The sequence below is a fragment of the Bos indicus x Bos taurus genome, chromosome 19, assembly GCF_003369695.1.
Source record: "Bos indicus x Bos taurus breed Angus x Brahman F1 hybrid chromosome 19, Bos_hybrid_MaternalHap_v2.0, whole genome shotgun sequence".
Lineage (NCBI taxonomy): Eukaryota > Metazoa > Chordata > Mammalia > Artiodactyla > Bovidae > Bos > Bos indicus x Bos taurus.
This window is the reverse complement of record NC_040094.1, coordinates 18,976,498-19,000,940: the sequence shown is the minus strand read 5'-3', so window position 1 is coordinate 19,000,940 and position 24,443 is coordinate 18,976,498. Positions and strand designations below refer to the sequence as shown.

Below are 24,443 nucleotides of genomic sequence, written 5' to 3'. Positions count from 1 at the left end.
TTTTTAATTTTCAAATTTTTTTCTTTGTTTGACTGAAATATATTAGCTAGCTGGTAATTAAATACTACATTTGTATTATTTTAAAATACCATCGATTTGTTAATTTTTCTTATAGGCTAATGTCATCTGCATAGTTTATGCTGTTAACAACAAGCATTCCATTGATAAGGTATGAATATGTGACTTTTCACTATACTTTGTTAAATTTCAGTGGGGGCACTTTTAAAATTGATCCTCAATTTAGAATTTTAGGAGTCCTAGGGTGGAGTATTTTTCAAGGCAGATCTTCATTAGGCCTTAACTCCTGTTAATTTTCATTTTAGGTAACAAGTCGATGGATTCCTCTCATAAATGAAAGAACAGACAAAGACAGCAGGTACTTTTTTCTCTCTGAAACTTTGTATATTGAAAAATTTCAAACTTGGAGAAAAATCGCAAGAAATAGTGCAGTAAAGATCTGTAAACTATTCACTTAGATCTGCTAGTTAATAGTTTGCCATATGTGCTTCATCTAATAGGTCTGTTTATACACACACACCTTTATCAGAGAGGAATTACTAGAGGCTGCATACACATTTGAGAGCAAAGCAGAGAATAGAGCTCTGAAACTGTAATCTGCCCTCTTTCTTGAGATGCCCTTTTGAGGACTGGCATTATCCCAATCATTGAATGTTCACCATGTGAAATATGTAAGAGCACAGTCATTATCACTGTTTTAAAGTCACTTTGTGATGACTTACTGACTGAGCTGAGAGGAGCTCTCTAGAGCTGTACTGTCCAGTGGAGTAGCTTCTAGTCAGTTGGGGCAATTTAAGTAAAATTAAATAATACTAAAAATTCGGTGCCTTGGATGCAGCCACATTTCAAGTGCTTGATAGGCACTTGTGGCTAGAGGTTAGGGTAATGGACAGTACAAATAAAGTTCATTTCTGTCATCACAGAAATCACAGAAGTCAGTTTTGCCAGGATCTATGCAGTCCATGGGGTCGCTAAGAGTCAGACACGACTGAGCAACTTCACTTTCACTTTTCACTTTCATGCATTGGAGAAGGAAATAGCAACCCACTCCAGTGTTCTTGCCTGGAGAATCCCAGGGACGGGGGAGCCTAGTGGGCTGCCGTCTGTGGGGTCGCACAGAGTCGGACACGACTGAAGCAACTTAGCAACAGCAGCAGCATGAAGCACTATCTGAACAACTAAATTTTTAAAATTGACTCTACCATGACAGCTTCCTAAACTGCTCTCTAGAAACTAGCTGGCTAGTCTCATGCCCCTTTTAGTGTACCATCTGAAAGTGGCCTTCAATGTTTGGGAGATCTAATTGAGCTTTCTCAGGCGTGGGTATACCTGTACCCTTCCCTGAATCATAGGAGGGTGTTTATTTCTCTTGTGGTTGATTTGTTCCAAGGTGGTCTATTTCGTTAATGTATGGACTTCACATTTTCCCAGTACCTTCTTTCCTGGGCCTCATACCTTAAGTTTATATTTATTACACATATGTTCTTATCTAGGACTTCTGTGGACCATTATCACAGTGGTCCTTAGTCAGATGTGCCCATCACTGTCACCTGAGGTACCTTGCAACAATATAGATGCCTTTGCTCTACTGTTTGAGTTTTAGGATTAGTACGTTTGGAGTAGCGCTTGGACTTGTGTGTTTTCTTTTTTTAAGATCCGTAAATTATTCTGAGCACACCTCTGGTTGTAAGGCAGTGCATTTTTGGGAACTCTCCTGGCTCTATTAACAATCTATGTTTGGGTTATGTAGTGGGCCAGTCCATTTACACATAATAACCACACTAGGTGGTTAAATAAATGCCTGCAAGTGTTTCTTTTATAATTTGGAGTCCCAGCTAGATGATTTGCCTTCTCTTTAAGCTCTCTTATGGGTTGTACAAATAATTGTTCTCTACTGGGCTAGTTCTCCTTGGTAATCCCCATTCAGATTTATGATAGGCCTTTCACATTTAATTTATTGAAAATAAAATTCTTTATTTCCTGCCTATTCCCCACTGCCCCCACCCCCAGATTTCTCAATCTTTTCTGTCTCCAAAGATCTGTTCATTTTGGGGACTTCCCTGGCAGTCCAATGGTTGAGTACATCATGAGAAACGCTGGACTGGAAGAAGCACAAGCTGGAATCAAGATTGCTGGGAGAAATATCAATAACCTCCGATATGCAGATGATACCACCCTTATGGCAGAAAGCGAAGAGGAACTAAAAAGCCTCTTGATGAAAGTGAAAGTGGAGAGTGAAAAAGTTGGCTTAAAGCTCAACATTCAGAAAATGAAGGTCATGGCATCCGGTCCCATCACTTCATGGAAAATAGATGGGGAAACAGTGGAAACATTGTCAGACTTTATTTTTTGGGGCTCCAAAATCGCTGCAGATGGTGACTGCAGCCATGAAATTAAAAGACGCTTGCTCCTTGGAAGGAAAGTTACGACCAACCTAGATAGCATATTCAAAAGCAGAGACATTGCTTTGCCAACAAAGGTCCGTCTAGTCAAGGCTATGGTTTTTCCAGTAGTCGTGTATGGATGTGAGAGTTGGACTGTGAAGAAGGCTGAGCGCTGAAGAATTGATGCTTTTGAACTGTGGTGTTGGAGAAGACTCTTGAGAGTCCCTTGTATTGCAAGGAGATCCAACCAGTCCATTCTGAAGGAGATCGGCCCTGGGATTTGTTTGGAAGGAATGATGCTAAAGCTGAAACTCCAGTACTTTGGCCACCTCATGCGAAGAGTTGACTCATTGGAAAAAACTCTGATGTTGGGAGGGATTGGGGGCAGGAGGAGAAGGGGATGACAGAGGATGAGATGGCTGGATGGCATCACTGACTTGATGGACGTGAGTCTGAGTGAACTCCGGGAGTTGGTGATGGACAGGGAGGCCTGGCGTGCTGCGATTCATGGGGTCGCAAAGAGTCGGACACGACTGAGCGACTGAACTGAACTGAACGGGGAACTAGGATCCCACATACCTCTGGGCCAAAGGACCAAAATACAAAACAGAAGCAATATATTGTAACAAATTCAATTAAAACTTTAAAAATGGAAAAAAATCTAATCCTTTTGTCCAGCCAAAAAGATCTATGTACTTTTCTTGATTTCTAATTTCCTTCAATCTCCATATCTAATCTACTGTTGCTCCTATCTGTTCTACTTCAAAAATATATCTCAAATCTGAAAATTTCCTTCTGTCTCCACTACCCTAATCCAGGATACCACATTAAAAGAACTTTTTTATTATTGAAAAAAAATCAAATATATACAAAAGTAGAATAATATAATGAATCCCTCTGTATCATCCAGCTTCAACGATTAACAACTCATGGCCAGTGTTGTTTCATTTATTACCCTTCCTTTGGGATCATTTTGAACAAATCAGACATCATATCATACTCTTAACTATTTCAGTATGTATCTCTAAAAGATAACAAATGACTGCATTTTAAAATGGCTATCAGATCCTGTCATTTTACACTTAAAACACACTCTCTGTACTGTAGCTGTAAAGTCGTTTTGCATCTGGCCTTTGCTTGTCCCTCCAGCTCCGCTTTATGTGTCTTCCCCTTTGACCGGTACTCCTCAGCCGCTCTGGCATTTTTCTGTTCTCCAGACTCATGGGGATGTTTCTTCAGTTTGGGGCTTTTCCACATGCTGTCGCTTCGTCCCAGCCAGCTCTCTCCAGGCTCTTCACCTGACAGGTTCCATCTTATCCTTCACTCCTTGCCTCAAATGCCGCTTTGTCAGAGGGATTGTTCCCTGATTACCATGTATAGTTTGCCCTCTTCAATAACTTTATCATTGTACTTTACTAGGTTACAATGTACATTAAAATAAAATCTAATGTCTTTTGCCTTCCTTATTATTACCATGTGCCCTGTTTATTTCAGGCTGCCTTTGATACTGGTTGGGAACAAATCTGACCTGGTGGAATATAGTAGTATGGAGACCATCCTTCCTATTATGAACCAGTACACAGAAATAGAAACCTGTGTGGAGGTATGCATTCTCATTTCATTTTGAAATTTACAGTTGGTGAATTCTCACTAAATTGAGGTTCAGAGTAGGAGATGGGGGAAGATGTGGGGTGGAATAAATTTCCTGTTTGTGAAATCATGTAAATCAAATAAAACAGAGAACTTGGAACTGGTCTCTGGGCTCTTTGTAGTCTATCATATGGTGATATCCACTAAAAAAATGGATTTTTTCAGTTTCTTCAAGGAATCTTGATAGTTTAAAAAGAAAACATTTTTTTAAATGTTCTTAGCTCTCTCTCTCTGAATTGCTTTCAGAGTGAAACATTTAAAATTTTCTTTTCAGTGTTCAGCAAAAAATCTGAAGAACATATCAGAGCTCTTCTATTATGCACAGAAAGCAGTTCTTCATCCTACAGGGCCCTTGTACTGCCCAGAGGAGAAAGAGGTAAACCCTCCATCCCATCAGACCATGTTAGTAAGGACTGGAATGTGTAGGTAGCACATTATCACTCCATTATGATACTGATTGTTAGTAACTCTTAAGTATTCATCTAAACTGCTGAAATTTAAATTAATTACTTATTAAACTGTTATATTTCCTAGGTACTTTTCAAAGACAGTCACATTTAATGCTCAGAATAATATGCCAGGTCAAATACTATTTTAAGAAATGTAATTAAAATAAACAGAAGAATTGGCAACTATAACAACAAAAAGTCCAAAGACGTAACTAATAGTCTATTTGCTTTGCTACTATAAAATTCACAAACTTAGTAACACATACAAGTGAAAAACTTGTATAATTATTTGACATGGATATGATATATAATACAATTGGAATACTCCCTTTTGTTCCATAGCTTAGAAACATAGTAATTCCTTAATGAAATATCTAAAATTTAATGATATTTTACCATAGACTTTTTTTCTGCCAAAGTATAAAGGTTTTTTTTTTTTTTTTAATTACGTGTAACAGGCAAAATTATTTAAGTCAATAAACGTAAGGAATTTCATACGTTCTGGTTCTTTCCACAGCCAATCACCATAGACTTTTTTTTTTTTAACCAGAATTTTGGTCTTTTTTTTTTATTGTGAGAAAAAAAAATAAGATGAAATTTAATGTTTTAAAATATGCAGTTCAGTAGCATTACAGACATGCACGTTGTTGTACCAATACCACCATTCATGTACAGAATTTCAACTTCTCAAACTGGAACTCGCAACCCATTAGACAATAACTTTCCATTCCCTCCTTCCCATTCTTGGCAATAACCATGCTACCTTCTGTCTCTGAATCTGACTACTCTTGGTATCTCATATACATGGAATCCTACAGAATTTGTCCTTTGCCCCTGGATTATTTCACGTAGCTTAGTGTCTTCAAGAGTCACTCACACTGTAGCATGTTTCAGAAATTTTTTTTAAAGGCTAAATAATGTTCTATTGTACGTATAGACCTAGAGCTTTGTAGTTTACCTTCACAAAGATCTTGTACATATTTTGTTAGATTTATACATAAATATTTTGTTTCCTTTCTTCTTCTTTCATGGTGCTGGGTTTTTAATGTTATTTTTATTTTTTCTTTTTGTTTCTCGGTTTTTAATTCTGATTGATTACTGATCTATAAGAAAGCTATTAGCCAGCCACTGCACTTAATTTGATGCTGCACTTCCCCTCCCTAACCATCCTTGGCTCAAGGCAGCACCAAAGGAGTCCAACTCCCATAAGCAAGGGCATCACTTCCCCCCAAGAAGCCCCAGGCTCCCACGCACCTGCAGGGGAGCAGACGGGCACTCTCAGTCTGAAGCAATTTCTCTTACGCCAGGTTCATGCTGAAATGTGCAGAAACAGGCGAACACCCACTCAGTAATGAGAGAGGGAAGTTTAGTGGTCCTCACCTAACATGCTCAGATACTCAGTTGTGTCCAATTCTTTACGACCCCATGGATTGTAGCCCACCAGACTCCTGTCCATGGGATTTTCCAGGCAAGGATACTGGAGTGGGTTGCCATTTCCTTCTCCACACCATAGACTTTTAAAATTAAATTTTATATTGAGATATAACTCACATACCATAAAGTTCACTTTTTTGTTCTTTTCAGTGATTTTTAGTGTATTCACAAAGTTGTATGTTCGTCATTGTCTGATTTCAGAGCATTTCATCACCCCCAGAGAAACCCTGTACCCATTAGCAGTAACTTCCATTCCCTCCTCCCCCTTCCCCTACTTTTTGGCAACCACTAGTCTACTCTCTGTCTCTCTGAATTTGCCTATTCTTGGCATTTCATATGAATGGAATCATACAATATGTGGTCTTCTGTGTCTGGCTTCTTTGATGTAGTGTAATGTTTCCAAGGTACATCCATGTTGTAGCATTACTAGTACTTCATTCCTTTTTACGGTCAAATGACACTTCATTGTATGCATATAGCATATTTTGTTTATCCATTCAACTGTTTGGTAGATAACTGGGTTGCTTCCACCTTTTGGCTATTGTGAATACTGCTAAGAACATTCACACACAAGTTTGAACCCCTGTTTTGAATGTCTGTTTAGAGGTGGAATTACTAGGTCACATGGTAATTCTATGTTTCACTCATATTGAGGAACCACTAAAATTAAAGTCCCAATTTCCCCACATCTTTGCCAGCACCTATTATCCTCCCCCTGGCCTTTGTTTGTTTGTAGTCATCCTGGTAGATGGGAGTGGTGTCTTACGTTGTTTGAACTGCATTTCCATGATGGCTAATGATATTGAACATCATTTCTTGTGTTTATTGGCCATTTGTATATCTCCTTTGGAGAAAGGTCTGTTTAAGTATTTTATCCATCTCTTAATTGAGCTATTTGTTTCTTTTGTTGTTATTTTGAATTTTTAAGGAATAGAAGTTTGCTGGGGAAAAAAAGTTTCCTGAAAAGACTTTTTTCGGGAAAAATTTATAGTATAGGTGAATGATTGGAGAACTGACCCATGGGCCAAATTTGGCCTGCCACCTTCTTTTTTTTTTTTTAATTAAAGTATAATTCCTTTACAGAATTATGTTGGTTCTGCCAAGCATCAGCATGAATCAGCCATAGATATATATATGTCCCCTTCCTCTTGAACCTCCCTCCCCATCCCGCCTCTCTAGATTGTTACAGAGCCCGGTTTGAGTTCCCTGAGTCATACAGCAAATTCCCATTGGCTATCTATTTTACATATGGTAATGTATGTTTCCATCTTATTCTCTCCATACACCCCACCCTTTCCTCCCTGCCACCACGTCCATAAGTCTGTTCTGTATGTCTGTGTCTCCATTGCTGCTCTGCAAATAATTTCATCAGTACCATCTTTCTAGATTACATATATTGCGTTAGTATATGTACTTGTTTTTCTCTTTCTGACTCCCTTCACTGTATATAATAGACTCTAGATTCATCCACCTCATTAGAACTGACTCTAATGAGTCAGTCATTAGCATTGCTTTTTATGGCTGAGTAATATTCCATCATATATATGTACCACAGCTACTTTATCCATTCATCTGTCGACCGCCACCAGCTTTTATATAGCCTGTGAGCTAAGATACATTTTGCATTTTTTAATGATTGGGGAAAAAGTCAAAAAGAATAATGTTTTGAGATATGGGGGAATTTATAAGGCCTTCGGATTTCATGGTTCATAGGTAAGCTTTATTGCAGCACAGCCGTGTTCATTCCCTCACGTCTGTCTGCACTTTCCTGCTGTGAAGGCAGTCATGTGGTTGTAGCAGAGCTTGTCTGTGGTAACTGTCATCACACCACTGCTCGTCGCCCTGCGAACTGCACTGACACACTGCAGACTTGGCAGCAGCATCTCATGTGCCACATGTACCCCTGTACAGTAGCGTTTTATTTTTTTTATTACCAGTACATACATATGCCAAAACAAGAAGAGAAAAAAAGTGGATCTTCAGATGGCAAAACAGATATACTTTCTGAGCTATAATTCCAGCATCACTTTTTTTTGGACCTTGATGCACATGCAAAGGAAATTTTTTAATTTCCTAATCCATTTGACCATGCAGTTGAGGAACTTCCACCCAACCTTCAGTTGGAACTGATTAATCTGCAGTGTATGACATGTTAACAGGCAAATATCACGAAAAGAATGAAATAGAATTCTATAAATGCCTTCCAAGTGATGAATGTGCTCAAAGAAAGTTATATGTTTATGGATCAGTGTCACTATTGGGATTGTTAAAAAGACATTTTCAGAGATGAAATATGTTAAATCTCATTACAGATCAGCATTAATAGATGAATATCTGCAATTGATTTTCATGATAGGAAAAGCTAGCTTTTTTTTTAATTAAAGTATAATTGATTTACAATACTGAGTTAGTTTTGGATATGTATCATAGTGGTCTTTTTTGTTTTTGTAGGATTTTTTGCAGATTATATTCCATTATATAATTTCCTTCTCCAGAGTGTATAATCGATGGGGTCACAAAGAGTCAGACGCGACTGAACTGAACTGAACTGATATTCCATTATAGTTTATTACAAGATAGGGAACACTGACTTTGAACCCCAACTAAGCCAATCGATATCCCTCCAAGAAGAAGTCTATCCTTCTGTAATATTAGTAGACCTATAGAGTAAAGGTATACTCACTTATTATTATATTTTAAATTTAATTAATAAAAACTTTGTGGAAATTTGGTTATTTCTTGCTGTGTAAGTACCTACATGATATCCTTGATTTTGCCGATTGGCACCCAATGCCTAAAGTATTTGCTGTGTCTTTATTTATTCTTAGACATTATTATTATGTCTTTATTAATTGCTTTACCATAAAAGTGCTGACCTCTGGTATAAATATTAATCTGCTGCTGCTGCTGCTGCTAAGTCGCTTCAGTCGTGTCTGACTCTGTGCGACCCCATAGACAGCAGCCCATCAGGCTCCCCCATCCCTGGGATTCTCCAGGTAAGAACACTGGAGTGGGTTGCCATTTCCTTCTCCAATGCATGAAAGGAAAAGTGAAAGTGAAGGCGCTCAGTCGTGTCCGACTTTTAGCGACCCCATGGACTGCAGCCTACCAGGCTCCTCTGTCCATGGGATTTTCCAGGCAAGAGTACTGGAGTGGGGTGCCATTGCCTTCTCTGAAATATGAATCTGAGTTATCCCTTAATCTGATCCTGATTTAGTCTTCCTTAATCCTGGTTTATATTCTTAATTGAAATGTTTCTTTCTAACTTGCTACTGGAGATCAGTGGAGAAATAACTCCAGAAAGAATGAAGGGATGGAGCCAAAGCAAATACAATACCCAGTTGTGGATGTGACTGGTAATATAAGCAAGGTCCGATGCTGTAAAGAGCAATATTGCATAGGAACCTGGAATGTTAGTTCCATGAATCAAGGCAAATTAGAAGTGGTCAAACAGGAGATGGCAAGAGTAAACATCGACATTCTAGGAATCAGTGAACTAAAATGGACTGGAATGGGTGAATTTAACTCAGATGACCATTATGTCTACTACTGCGGGCAGGAATCCCTCAGAAGAAATGGAGTAGCCATTATGATCAACAAAAGAGTCCAAAATGCAGTACTTGGATGCAATCTCAAAAACGACAGAATGATCTCTGTTCGTTTCCAAGGCGAACCATTCAATATCACAGTAATCCACGTCTATGCCCCAACCAATAATGCTGAAGAAGCTGAAGTTGAACGGTTCTATGAAGACCTACAAGACCTTTTAGAACTAACACCCAAAAAAGATGTCCTTTTCATTATAGGGGACTGGAATGCTAAAGTAGGAAGTCAAGAAACAGCTGGAGTAACAGGCAAATTTGGCCTTGGAATATGGAATGAAGCAGGGCAAAGGCTTTTGTTAAGAGAATGCACTGGTCATAACAAACACCCTGTTCCAACAACACAAGAGAAGGCTCTACACATGGACATCACCAGATGGTCAACACCGAAATCAGATTGATTATATTCTTTGCAGCCAAAGATGGAGAAGCTCTATACAGTCAGCAAAACACAAGACCAGGAGCTGACTGTGACTCTCATCATGAACTCCTTATTGCCAAATTCAGACTTAAATTGAAAAAAGTAGGGAAAACCACTAGACATTCAGGTATGACCTAAATCAAATCCCTTATGATTATACAGTGGAAGTAAGAAATAGATTTAAGGGACTAGATCTGATAAGAGTGCCTGATGAACTATGGATGGAGGTTCGTGACATTGTACAGGAGACAGGGATCAAGACCATCCCCACGGAAAAGAAATGCAAAAAAGCAAAATGGCTGTCTGGGGAAGCCTTATAAATAGCTGTGAAAAGAAGAGAAGTGAAAAGCAAAGAAGAAAAGGAAAGATATAAGCATCTGAATGCAGAATTTCAAAGAATAGCAAGAAGAGATAAGAAAGCCTTCCTCAGCAATCAGTGCAAAGAAATAGAGGGAAACAACAGAATGGGAAAGACTAGAGATCTCTTTGGCACCCCACCCCAGTGTACTCTTGCCTGGAAAATCCCATGGACGGAGGAGCCTGGAAGGCTGCAGTCATGGGGTCGCTGAGGGTTGGACACGACTGAGCGCCTTCACTTTCACTTTTCACTTTCATGCATTGGAGAAGGAAATGGCAACCCACTCCAGTGTTCTTGCCTGGAGAATTCCAGGGGCAGGGGAGCCTGGTGGGTTACCGTCTATGGGTTTGCACAGAGTTGGACATGACTGAAGTGACTTAGCAGCAGCAGAGATCTCTTCAAGAAAATTAGAGATACCAAGGGAACATTTCATGCAAAGATGGGCTCGATAAAGGACAGAAATGGTATGGACCTAACAGAAGCAGAAGATAGTAAGAAGAGGTGGCAAGAATACACAGAAGAACTGTACAAAAAAGATCTTCACGACACAGATAATCACGATGGTGTGATCACTGACCTAGAGCCAGACATCCTGGAATGTGAAGTCAAGTGGGCCTTAGAAAGCATCACTACGAACAAAGCTAGTGGAGGTGATGGAATTCCAGTTGAGCTATTCCAAATCCTGAAAGATGATGCTGTGAAAGTGCTACACTCAATATACCAGCAAATCTGGAAAACTCAGCAGTGGCCACAGGACTGGAAAAGGTCAGTTTTCATTCCAATCCCGAAGAAAGGCAATGCCAAAGAATGCTCAAACTACTGCACAATTGCACTCATCTCACACGCTAGTAAAGTAATGCTCAAAATTCTCCAAGCCAGGCTTCAGCAGTACGTGAACTGTGAACTTCCAGATGTTCAAGCTGGTTTTAGAAAAGGCAGAGGAACCAGAGATCAAATTGCCAACATCCGCTGGATCATGGAAAAAGCAAGAGAGTTGCAGAAAAACATCTATTTCTGCTTTATTGACTATGCCAAAGCCTTTGACTGTGTGGATCACAAGAAACTGTGGAAAATTCTGAAAGAGATGGGAATACCAGACCACCTCACCTGCCTCTTGAGAAACCTATATGCAGGTCAGAAAGCAACCGGTGGAACTGGACATGGAACAACAGACTGGTTCCAAATAGGAAAAGGAGTATGTCAAGGCTGTATATTGTCATCCTGCTTATTTAACTTATATGCAGAGTACATCATGAGAAACGCTGGACTGGAAGAAGCACAAGCTGGAATCAAGATTGCTGGGAGAAATATCAGTAACTTCAGATATGCAGATGACACCACCCTTATGGCAGAAAGTGAAGAAGAACTAAAGAGCCTCTTGATGAAGGTGAAAGAGGAGTGTGAAAAAGTTGGCTTTAAGCTCAACATTCAGAAAACGAAGATCATGGCATCGGTCCCATCACTTCATGGGAAATAGATGGGGAAACAATGGAAACAGTGTCAGACTTAGTTTTTGGGGTTCCAAAATCACTACAGATGGTGATTGCAGCCATGAAATTAAAAGACGCTTACTCCTTGGAAGGAAAGTTATGACCAACCTAGATAGCATATTCAAAAGCAGAGACGTTACTTTGCCAACAAAAAGTTAGACTGTGAAGAAAGCTGAACGCCGAAGAATTGATGCTTTTGAACTGTGGTGTTGGAGAAGACTCTTGAGAGTCCCTTGGACTGCAAGGAGATCCCACCAGTGCATTCTAAAGGAGATCAGTCCTGGGATTTCTTTGGAAGAAATGATGCTAAAGCTGAAACTCCAGTACTTTGGCCACCTCATGCGAAGAGTTGCCTCATTGGAAAAGACTCTGATGCTGGGAGGGATTGGGGGCAGGAGGAGAAGGGGACGACAGAGGATGAGATGGCTGGATGGCATCACTGACTTGATGGACGTGAGTCTGAGTGAACTCCGGGAGTTGGTGATGGACAGGGAGGCCTGGCATGCTGCGATTCATGGGGTTGCAAAGATTCAGACAGGACTAAGTGACTGAATTGAACTGAACTTGCCCTTTATTCAATATTTCCGAAATTCACCTCATAATAGTCACTAGGGTAAAATAGTTGTTTAAAATACAGATTCTGGAACTTTCCTAGCAGTCCAGTAGGCAGTCTTATTCTATAGAGATTTACCTCTGAGCTTAGCCTGGCAGTACATTGAATCCCCTCCGTTAGTTTGTTCTCAGTTCTCTAATTGCTACTTTTTTCTTAGGCCTATTATTAGTTCTGCTAATCTGCTAATCCTCCCTTCCCTAATGACTACCATCTGTTAGTCATTTCTTAGGCATACCTGCCTAAGGTAGAATCTGTAGCGTTTAGAGACTATATGCCTTGATTTATACAAGTAGAAGCCTTGAGTCTAAACTTACAATAGAATCTTTTATTTAGATAACATTCATAACCTTTTAACATAGATTTGAGGTAGGTAGGTCAAATCAAGATAATTAAAGCCTGAACTGGAAATATGTTTCCAGTGGTTTGATGGACTCTGTATGACCCATGGAGTCCTCTGCTTACCTAATAATGAAACAGATCTGTGTGAGGATTAGATTACTTACATGCAAAGTGAGTTTATTTTTATTACTGTAAAAGTTGTACAGGGGTGGGTGGAGAGGGGTGGGATTTGCCTTGTGGCTCTGTGGTAAAGAATCCTGCCAATTCAAGAGACATGGGTTCAATCCCTGGGTCAGGAAGATACCCTGGAGAAGGAAATGGCACCCCATTCCAGTATTCTTGCCTGGAAAATCTCATGGACAGAGGAACTTGGTGGGCTACAAAAGATGGGGTCACAAAAGAGTTGAACATGACTTAGCAACTAAACAACACATTTTAAAGTTTTACTGAAGTGTAATTTTTGATGCGTTTAAGAAGTAGTCATTTTTTGTGTTGTATTTTAAGATGGTTAATATTTAAATATCATATTGAGCCAGTACCTTAGAGCACTTTAGCTTCTGATGCATTTCAGGCTTTAATGAAAAATGCATCACTGTTCATTTTTCTTCAGTTACTTTTTTTTATCATAGCATTTTATGATACAAGGAAAAAACACGTGCAAATAAAAAGTTATTTTTAGATTCTGGTTTTTGCATCATTCTACCTATTGCTCCTTTTTGAAACATCTAGATTATTATGCAACAGATTTTTAAAAGAAGAGAAAATAAAATATAATGTGATCTTTAGTAATCTTGAATATCTAATATTAGGATCATATTTACAGAAGCAATAACTTGTTTTTACTTAAAGAGTTATCAATTACATGTATATGTATGGCTGAGTCTCTTTGCTGTTCTCCTGAAACTATCAGCAAAATTGTTAATTGGCTATACCCCAATACAAAATAAAAATGTTAAAGTTATTTATGATTATGGATGTGATAGGTTATAGTCCATTTAGCATTTTTTTTATAAAGACATCCCTAACCATGCTCCCTAAATGTTTGACTTTTTTTTCTCAGTTCTTTCTAATCTCTCTGTATCTTAGATTTTGGCTTTTTATTATTCTATCAAATTGCTCTCCTAGAGCCCCTATTTAAACCAAAAAAAAAAAAAAAAAAGGAGGAGGAGGAGGAATTGTGCATATTTTGGAAGATAACTGTTCCTTACTATTTTTAAAAGAAATTATTTTATGCATTTAGGTTTGTTATGATAGTGTGACCAAAACTCATCATTACTGCCTCTCTGGTTAGCCCTATCATGGGAGTAGATAAACTAACAAGTATTCATTTCCTCACCTCAGCAGCTCATTTCTCGCACTCAGATGTCCATAAGATATCTCCCTCCACATTTTCAGCGTTCAAAAATCTCCCTGAAGGTTTTATTTTCTCAGAATTGTTGACCATGATTTTCCTATAGCAGTTATACAAATTAGAAGCACGTGGGCCTTAAATAGTCAAATATTTGTTCTATCCATTATAAATCCTAAAATAAAAATTGTCAGAATACATTTCTAGCAGCTTTTCTTATAAAAGTTTTACAGAGTCACAAAAGGCAAGGTTCTTTTTTTGAAGAATATAATTCTTATAATAGGCAAGTAGTAAAAAAAAAAAAAAAAAAAGAACTTTTGCACATCAACCAGTGCTGTTTTGTCATGTTCTTGGAAAGAAGTACATTTTATATCCCAGCTTCAGTACATACACACATAAACACAAGTTACAGATTGAAACATTTAGTCCTATTTTGCTGCTAGAAGGTCAAAAATCAGAGAAGTTGAGAGAGAAAAGCCTTTGCGATAGTTCTATAAGTCAGCTCATGGAATGAGAGAGGGCATTTCTTCTAAATAACTGGAAGAATGACTTTTTCAAAAGATGGGTTTCTCTTTTGCTCATCTTCAGAGGTATGTGGTCATGAAGGGAGTGTTTAACTATTCCAGATACTGGTCCAAGTAAATATTGTCTCATTTACTTAAAGTGGCTTGAAGATAAAAGTGGCTTTGCTTTAGTTAAGTTTTCATGTTGTTTATATTTGATGTTATGTATTTGACAGTGAAAACATTCAGAATTCTCAATATATTTATGAAAATCATATTTTAAAATCCCAACTATTTGCATTAAAACAATTTATTTTTCCTCAATGATCTGTAGATGAAACCAGCCTGTATAAAAGCCCTTACTCGTATATTCAAAATATCTGATCAAGATAATGATGGTACACTCAATGATGCTGAACTCAACTTCTTCCAGGTAGCTTTCTCTTATTTCAGATATTTGTATATCTTGATTTTTTTTTTTTGCTGAGAAAAGCTGTAAAAATTTATTGGCATGACCAATGGTATTTTGATAAACATGCATTTCTTTCATGTAAAATCTCTCTGACATCAGGCTATTTAATCTTTACCTATGGGATAAAATCTCTTTTGCTTAGGAGTTGAGGGGACTCTGAGAGAGTGTCATTTCACAGTGTACAATGGGTGTATTAAGAATGACTTGAAGTCTGAATTCTGAATTATTTTTCCTTCTTGGTTTTGTATAACATAGTTACACAAAGAGCTCTGTGTTTTAGGAACCCCATGTGGGAGATAGGGAGAACATGCCCTTCTTGGTCGGACATGCTTTACTTAATACAAAGTAGAGGCTGTCCTAATTCAGAATTTGTTTCCTTTGGTTACAACTCTTTGGTTTAATGTTGCTCTGTGGATTAATATTTGTATTATTTGTGACTTTAATGCTGATTTGTTTTTAACTTTATTTTTATGTCTTTTGCCAGAGAATTTGTTTTAACACTCCCTTAGCCCCTCAAGCTCTGGAAGATGTCAAAAATGTGGTCAGAAAACATATAAGTGATGGTGTGGCTGACGGTGGATTGACACTGAAAGGTGGGTGAAAGGTGCTTTTCTCCTCCTTTCAAACTTTTAAAAAATTTGGCAGCAGGCAACAGTCTATAGTGCTATCTAGATGTTTAGGGAAGCGTCTGTGTTTATTAGTGTAACTAAAATTCTAGCAGGCAGGCCATCGGTGGGAATAATTACCTCCACTGTCAGTATAAATTAGAGATAGGGAAATTTATTGGATTTCAAGAGTGCAGAGTTCCCTCTGAAGATAAAAGAATTCTGAAACAAATTTATCTTAAAATTCTTATTACTCATAAGCATCCTCTAAATAGAAATTATTTTTAAGGAAGACATTTTGTCTCCCGATCAAATTTACCAAGTACCGAATGTTCCAAGTACCGAGTAAAATATGTTACAGAGCCACAGTGAAATCAGAAACCAATTTTCTCGTTATAGAAATAAGCACACAGATGTCGGAAATGATTTCATTTGTTTTTATCGTATAACTTTGTGAATGTCAGTATACACCTTGGGATGTGTTTTTGGCCCTTTGATCCAGTACCACCTTTTGCTGACTTGGGTGTATATGAAGTTACATATTCATTCTGAATTACAGATACATTACAGATATCTGAATGTATCTGAATTACAGATACATTCTGAAATCAGCTCTTTGCGACACGCGTGAACCTGGTTTTGATCGGACCTTCAGTATGCACAGCTAGTGCACGTGTGGTCGTGAGTGTAGCTCTTGCCATTGTGTGTTACGTGCTCGCCTCCCGTGTGACCCTGTACCCATTTTCACATCAGCTGTACTTACTAATTTATTTTATTTCAGGTTTTCTTTTTTTACACACACTTTTTATTCAGAGAGGGAGACATGAGACTACTTGGACTGTGCTTCGACGATTTGGTTATGATGACGATCTGGATTTGACACCCGAGTATTTATTCCCCTTGTATGTACCTTTGGCTTCTAATTGATTTCACTTGCCAGCATTTTAAAGTTTTATTTAGCACGTAGGTAGTAGGCTTTGAGCTACTTAGGAATAATTTAGATTTATAGAGCCGTTTATAGCAGGGTTTCTCAACCTCGGCACTGTTAACGCCATTTTGGACCAGATAATTCATTATTGTAGAGCCTGTTCTATGCGTTACAGGATGTTTATTAGCACATCCTTAGATGCCAACAACACCTCTTCCCCTAGTCGTGACAGCCAGAAATGTGCCCGTGGGAGTGAGATGATCCCCACTTAAGAGCCACTGAGTTATAGCATGGCTCAGCCTCTTGCTCTTCTTCTTACGGAGAATACAGTTATATTTTAACATTCGTTTGATTGAGGAAGGAGATAAGAGAAGCTAGATGAACTTGTTTTTAGAATCAAAGGAGTCAAAAATACATTGGTTAGCATTTTTCTTTGTCCTCCCTGAGTTTTATAGCCTGTTCTCAGTTTAGGATAAAGTACTTTTCCTAAGCAACCAGTCTCTCTGTGGTTATTTTCCTTTAAGTAATGATGTGTTTAAGTTCTATTTGTTTAACAATGAACCCAGCATCATCCTGGTAGGAGACTGCGTAACTGTAGGATGCCTCTTCTGTACCCAAGGGAAGTAGGCTTCTCAGGGAGGTGACTTCCCAGGATCAGGCCTTTGAGCCTTTTGCCTTTTTTCTTCATTCTTTCAGTAGCACGTTATCTTCATGTTCTCCTTTTTTTTTAAATTTTAGCATGGTACTGCTAGCTCTCCATGTAAGGGTTCAGAAAAACTGTCATTTTTTCCTTCCCCATCACCGAGGAAGCAAAATACTTTCTGGTTGGATTCCTGGCCCATTAATCAGTTCTAAGTTGAAACTTCCCTTGTCAAAGTTATTCAAACTTGGCTCAAGTAATTTGCCAGATTTTTCAATAAATAAGTATGGAATGAATGCATTTGTCCCAAGATCTTTTTATCAAGCTTTCTTTTCTGTGCCATTTATGTGGGTAGATAAATTCTACAGAACATAGAAAGTTGCTTATTGCTTTGTAAAGTATGACAGTAAGGAAACTCCATCTTTTATGGCTTTGTGACTTAGACTAAAATCTCTTTTAATTTCTTTGTGCACTCTACCTTTAATTTTTTGTAAAATAGCCCCTTTAGAGCCACATCTTGAGTCTCCTTATTAAACTCTCTACTCCCACCCTTCATGTTGTGGCAAGAATTAATACTGATAGATACATAACACAGATTTTGCCATGTCACTTTGCCTTCAAGACAGGGTAAAGCCCAAGCTTCTTAACCAGGTATAGAAAGTCATTCCTGATCTGGTCTGCTCCGACTCACTCTCTGCCTTCACTCTAGAAGTAAATACTAAACTACTTCTGGTCCGCAAATCAGGTATTATTTCCCACCCTGGGCTTCTGCCCATGGTATTTTTACTCTTCCTTCTTCTCTCTCCAACCCAGTTCGTGTCTGTTACCCTTCAGGTCTCAGTCCAAGTACAGTGTCTCTCAGCAGTGCTGACACCTTCCTGTCCCCAGACCAAGGCGTTTGCTTTCTCAGGAGCTCCTCAGCATCTGTAGTTTGCCCACTCAGCCGTTGCCTCTTTCTGCTGAGATAGTGAGGTTATCTACTTGTGTTCTGTCTCCAGCTTGAATGTGGTTCCCTAGAGGTAGAGAGCCTGTCGTGTTTTCATGCCCCCAGTATCTCAGTGCATTTGATAAATGTTTATGGATTAAAATTTAGGGTGGGTCAGAAATCACATCAGGCAGAAATAACATCTCTTCACATCATTTTTAACTCATTACAATGTTGATACTGTATAAAGCTCATAATTTTGACTTACAATTGGTTTGTAGGAGAAACTACTAGAAACTAATTACAGTTTAATCAGTATTGTCTGTACGTTTTTTAATACAACCTGCCCTTCAGATAGTTAAGGAAATGTATATGTCACCTTGGAAGGAGCACTATTACGGCTCTTCTGAGGATTGCCATAGCAATGCAGTGACTTCCCCTGGGAAAGTCTAAATGGCTGCGGCAAACATATTCTGTAAGTGCTTTCATCTTACAAAAAGAACTTGTTGCAGTTTCATATTCATTTCTCAAATTTTAATATTTGATTAATGATTTATTTTACTTTTTTTTTTCCATCATCAGGCTAAAAATACCTCCTGATTGCACTACTGAATTAAATCATCACGCATATTTGTTTCTCCAAAGCACTTTTGATAAGCATGATTTGGTAAGCTTTCGGCTGCAGCTTTCTGTGATATATGATAAATGTTTTTCTGTGAATAATGTAGCTCTATTTGCTGAGCTATTGGGTGCTCATGTCATGTGTGCTAAGTCGCTTCAGTCACGTGCGGCTTTTTGTGACCCCGTGGACTCTAGCCCACTAGGCTTCTCTGTCCAAGGGGTTCTCTAGGCAAGAATACTGGAATGGGTTGCCATTTCCTTCTCCAGGGGATCTTCCTGACCCAGGGATCAAACTCATGTCTCTTATGCCTCCTGCATCGGCAGACGTATTCTTTACCACTAGCCCTGCTCATGTCACATAGCCAAAAATTATTCAAAAGCTCTTAAAACAAGCAAAAATACTTTTTCTTATTTACTTTATTATTTTCTCAAGATGAAAAAGTCTAGTTTCTGATAGATTTTTGCATAGGTTTCCATACATACATGCAAGGAGTTTTCTTGATAAAATGTAAAATTTATTTTCATGGGTTAGTTTTTGGAAGCATAGCTTTACAAGATTAGGAGGCTCTTGTGTTTGGGAATTATCCTCTTAGATATCTAAACATTATGTATACTTCCTTGTGTATCTTCAGGATAGAGACTGTGCTTTGTCACCTGATGAGCTTAAAGATTTGTTTAAAGTTTTCCCTTACATACCTTGGGGGCCAGATGTGAATAACACAGTTTGTACAAATGAAAAAGGATGGATAACCTACCAGGGATTCCTTTCCCAGTGGACGTGAGTATAGAGCTCACTTCTTTCCTCTAGAGTTACAGCTGCTTTGAAATTGTGGTACATTACATGCGTTATTTTGTGAATTTGTCAGATGTTATGAAATACTTCTATCTTAGCTGCCTGTGAGCAGAATTTATTAATATAGTGCCACTGCTATCGCTAAGATGAACTATAGATGTTTATAAATTTATCAGGAAGGGATGTGCTTGCTTTTGGATTATGTACAGGGAAACATTAATATCAAAATGGAACTAAACATTAATACTTTAAAAACAATTTTATTGGAGTATAGTTGATTTGCAATGTTGTGTTTTAATACTTTTTTGATTAAGGGAATAGGAATCATCACTTTTATTGCACAATTCTTTTATTTTTGGAATATGTGTGTGCTAAGTCACTTTAGTCATGTCCAACTCTTTGTGACCCTGTGGACTATAGCCTGCCAGGCTCCTCTGTTCATGGGATTCTCCAGGCAAGAATACTGGAGTGGGTTGCCATGCCTTCCTCTAGGGAACCTTCCTGACTTGGGGATCAAACCCGCGTCTCTTATATCTCCTGCATTGGCATATGGGTTCTTAACCATTAGCACCACCTGGGAAACCCATATTTTTTGGAATGTGGGGAGAGCATATTTTACTTGACGTGGAAGACGCTTTGAGGGATTGTTGATTGCTTTGAATGCACTCTTAGGCTTAGTGAGGGTGTCTACAGTCTAGATACAGCAAAGTTGACCTCTTGTCTAGGGCGATAGGAAAATCTTCTGCTTATACATAATGATTTAATACTTTAACCTTGGTGAGAATAACTTTCTCAACACCAGGATCTGTTCTTTTTTTTCATCTCATAAGAAAGGCCAACTAATTTCAAGTGCCTTTCAACCTTTTAGTTTTGCACCTTTTGCAAGCCCTTTCAGAATTAAATCCTTAGCTAGCCAGTATTTGCAGTACAGTATGTAACTGGGGAAGCAGGTAACATAAAATATCTGTGCTGTAGATCTTACCTAGGGCACCAAGGTTAAAGCTCATCTGTGTGGCTTTGCTCTCTCCAGGCCGATGGAGTAGGTACAGGAGCCCCCTTACATTGCATTCTCCTCTTTCTTCTCTGCCCTAAGAATGTCACTGTAGGAAGAGCCATGTTTGGGCATGTGGGAAATTAAAGCAGTCTGACAAAAATTACCTGGGTCTGGTGTTAAATTATTTGAGCTGTTGTGATTTTTTAAAATAGATATTCTTTTAGAAACTTCTCGTGTTTTCAACTTTTTCCTAGGCTCACGACCTATTTAGATGTACAGCGGTGCCTGGAGTATTTGGGTTATCTAGGCTATTCAATATTGACTGAACAAGAATCTCAGGCTTCAGCCATCACAGGTAAGTGTGTAAATACTCTTTAATTAGATTTTTTTTTTTCAAGATTCCAGTTTCATATGTAAAAAGAGTGAAAATAAATGCATCTTCATTAGTCTTCCTGTTTATACTCTTGTTTGCCCATAATTTGATAATCTCTTTTGAATTGAAATGCTCGATTTCTTATTTATCAAGAAAGAAAGAGTAAAGGTTTTACTTCTAGTCTACCCCTGAGGGTACTTCATGGATGAAAATTAGGGAAGGCTATAGACATTAATGTGAAGAGTTGACTCATTGGAAAAGACTCTGATGCTGGGAGGGATTGTGGGCAGGAGGAGAAGGGGACGACAGAGGATGAGATGGCTGGATGGCATCACTGACTCGATGGACGTGAGTCTGGGTGAACTCTGGGAGTTGGTGATGGACAGGGAGGCCTGGCGTGCTGCGATTCATGGGGTCGCAAAGAGTCGGACACGACTGAGCGACTGATCTGATCTGATAGACATTAAAAGTATTTACAGTCCATCTTGTGTTTTAATTTTCTTTTACCATTAAAAACAATGTGTATTAACACATGATCCTGATATTGAACTGATTGTACATCTCAGTTTTATAATCTTTTACCACATTAATAAATTTTTTACAGATCTTGTAATGTTAAACAGGCATTCTTGCCAAACAATGTGCTCCACTTAAAAATATATATATAGATATAATATGAAATAATAAATTAGGGAACTGATCATTTCAAGAAGTTTTTATATCCTAATTGGTGGGAAAAAATAGGCACGTATCTTACAGGAAGCCCTGTTACAAGAAGACAGCCTATGAGAAATTGACAGAGCAAGTACCCTTTAAAATACTTAACCAGTTAGACAGTATTTACTTCAGCACCAAAGAATAAGGAATTAGCCAGCATGAGGTTCTTTCACTCAACAAAATATTGTGGACATATTTCTATTATTGATGTGTATTTTATATACCTTTAATATTATATAAAGTCTAATCATATGGATAGTCTATAATATACTTACTGAACTATTCCATAATTTTGTGTTTTTTATCATTTTCAGTTTTTTGCTACTATAAATAGTGTCTCTGGTGAGCTTTCTTGTAATCAGATCTTTGGGTGCAGCTTAAGGAGGTCTCTTTCCCTCGAGAAAGATGCCCGTGGCTCTGCTGATGCAGGGTTGTTTTCAGCACTGCCTCTTTCACAGATTTACCTTGGAAATCTAGAGTGCCTACCGCCTTTCTGTTTATAGATCCGAGAGTAACGTTTTGAGGTGGCATCTTTCAGTTTATAATTTGTTACGACAGTAATAGAAAAAAAGATGGGACGTAGTATATGCTACATTCATTGTAATTTTTGTTCATTTTTGGAATATTGTTTTCTTACATAAAGGTACTACTTATTTTATGATAAAATAAATATGTGGTTACTAGAAATTTACAACTGACTTTCAGAAACGCACCTTTTTCACTAAAGAGGCCCTTCTGTATTATCTTCTGTACTTCATTTTACATACAGGTTGGCTATCATACAGTTTATTTATTGATCAAATGCTTCATAAAAATAATAAATAGCAGTATCATATTTTGCAGAAGGTGAAGTGAAGCCTCAGTGAGTGTATGTGGTACATAATTAGCTTTTTATTTTCCTTTTTAGTAACAAGAGATAAAAAGATAGACCTTCAGAAAAAACAAACTCAAAGAAATGTATTCCGATGTAATGTAATTGGGATGAAAAACTGTGGGAAAAGTGGAGTTCTTCAGGCTCTTCTGGGAAGAAACTTAACGGTGAGAGCTCAGAAAGTTAGAACCTTACTCAGTAGGTTTTTATAGTCATGTGTTTACATAATTTTTTCATAACCATTAACCTTTTTAGATGATGTATAGGTATAATAGTAAAGTAGAACTAAAATGTAACAGTAATCTCTTTGAACTAGCTTTATCTTTGCTTCATTGGTGTTAGCCATCATTTGGTGTTTGGTTTTTTTTTAACGTTTAGATGGAGATTAAATAAATACACATATGAAAGTATCAGACACAGGGCTTGGCATGAAGTAAATGTAGCACTTTACATTGCTGATACCTGATTGTGACTACTGCCTTGAGTAAAGAGGCTGACATATTTTCGGGTGAAATGGCAGGCCAAATCATAGTGTAATGAGAACTGCCAGCAGGTGGCTCAGTGAATGCAGTTTACTTTCTTGTCAGCTACTGCTTTCCCTTTCTGCAGAACAAATGCATCTCTTATTTTAGAGCCTAAGAACTAAGAAACAAAATCAATATGCTCTTTGTACTGATAAATAATATATAGCATAGGGAAGAATGTCCTTTTTTTGGTAACACACCCACACATATACACAAAGTACATGTGCTGATGAAAACTAGTTACTGTGATTTCTTACTGTAAATACTGAGATTTTTGGTTGTTTTCAGAGGCAGAAGAAAATTCGTGATGATCATAAATCGTACTATGCGATTAACACTGTCTATGTCTATGGACAAGAGAAATATTTGTTGGTAAGAAGTTTTCTGGCATATAAAGATGATTAATTATTGGGTACATTTTTAAAATGACTCTGAGAACATAATTGGATTTAATTTAATGGCTTTTGTGTGATTTTATTTTTCTACCTGACTTAGTCATTAGATTTAATTTTAGTTCTCTTAAATGTGTGTGGTGATTACATGGTTGTAGATACAGGTAAAAATTTATCTATTTGTGTGCTTAATTGTATGTAATACCACCATGCTGCTGCTGCTGCTAAGTCGCTTCAGTCGTGTCCGACTCTGTGCGACCCCATAGACGGCAGCCCACCAGGCTCTCTCGTCCCTGGGACTCTCCAGGCAAGAACACTGGAGTGGGTTGCCATTTCCTTCTCCAATGCATGAAAGTGAAAAGTGAAAGTGAAGTCGCTCAGTCTTGTCCGACTCTTAGTGACCCCATGGACTGCAGCCTACCAGGCTCCTCCATCCATGGGATTTTCCAGGCAAGAGTACTGGAGTGGGGTGCCATTGCCTTCTCCAAATACCACCATAAAAAAGTGAAAAAAAAAAAAATTCAATCCACTTTGCTCTTTCTTTCATTTGTATTTTAAAAAATTACATCCTTTACTATTGACTAGAAATGAGTTTGAAGGCTTTAGTGCAGGTGTGTAGTAGTTTATCTGTGGTCACTGATAACCTTAATGTACCATCTTTTGCTTTGTGTTTTTGATTGGTGGGGAGGAAGAGTGGTGTGGTAGAAAGAAAAAACACTTGGGAATCGTGTGTATGTGCCCAGTCATGTCCAACTCTGCCACCCCATGGACTGTAGCCCATCAGGCTTCTCTGTCCATGGAATTTCCAGGCAAGAATACTGGAGTGGATTATCATTTCCTTCTCCAGGGCATCTTCCCGACCCAGGGGTGAACCCAGGTCTCCTGCTTGGCAGGCTGATTCTTTACCACTGTGCCACCTGTGCTTCCCATTGGGAATCATCTGAATTCAGATTTTGGTTTGAATTATCTTTGGCAGTTG

General features: G+C 38.2%; 1 protein-coding gene across 9 annotated transcripts in view; it reads left to right on the top strand.

Annotated features, from left to right (window-relative positions):
* The window catches only part of RHOT1 (ras homolog family member T1), a 67,882-nt gene that overhangs the window by 24,379 nt on the left and 19,060 nt on the right, over window positions 1-24,443 (top strand). For all 9 annotated transcript variants that reach the window (XM_027519861.1, XM_027519857.1, XM_027519854.1 and 6 more), the window contains exons 5-16: window positions 116-169; window positions 324-376; window positions 3,897-4,005; window positions 4,327-4,428; window positions 14,944-15,042; window positions 15,566-15,674; window positions 16,468-16,588; window positions 18,762-18,846; window positions 19,433-19,578; window positions 20,842-20,942; window positions 22,585-22,715; window positions 23,361-23,444. In XM_027519861.1, the coding sequence (XP_027375662.1) occupies window positions 116-169; window positions 324-376; window positions 3,897-4,005; window positions 4,327-4,428; window positions 14,944-15,042; window positions 15,566-15,674; window positions 16,468-16,588; window positions 18,762-18,846; window positions 19,433-19,578; window positions 20,842-20,942; window positions 22,585-22,715; window positions 23,361-23,444 (1,194 nt within the window). The remainder of the gene's footprint in view (window positions 1-115; window positions 170-323; window positions 377-3,896; window positions 4,006-4,326; window positions 4,429-14,943; window positions 15,043-15,565; window positions 15,675-16,467; window positions 16,589-18,761; window positions 18,847-19,432; window positions 19,579-20,841; window positions 20,943-22,584; window positions 22,716-23,360; window positions 23,445-24,443) is intronic.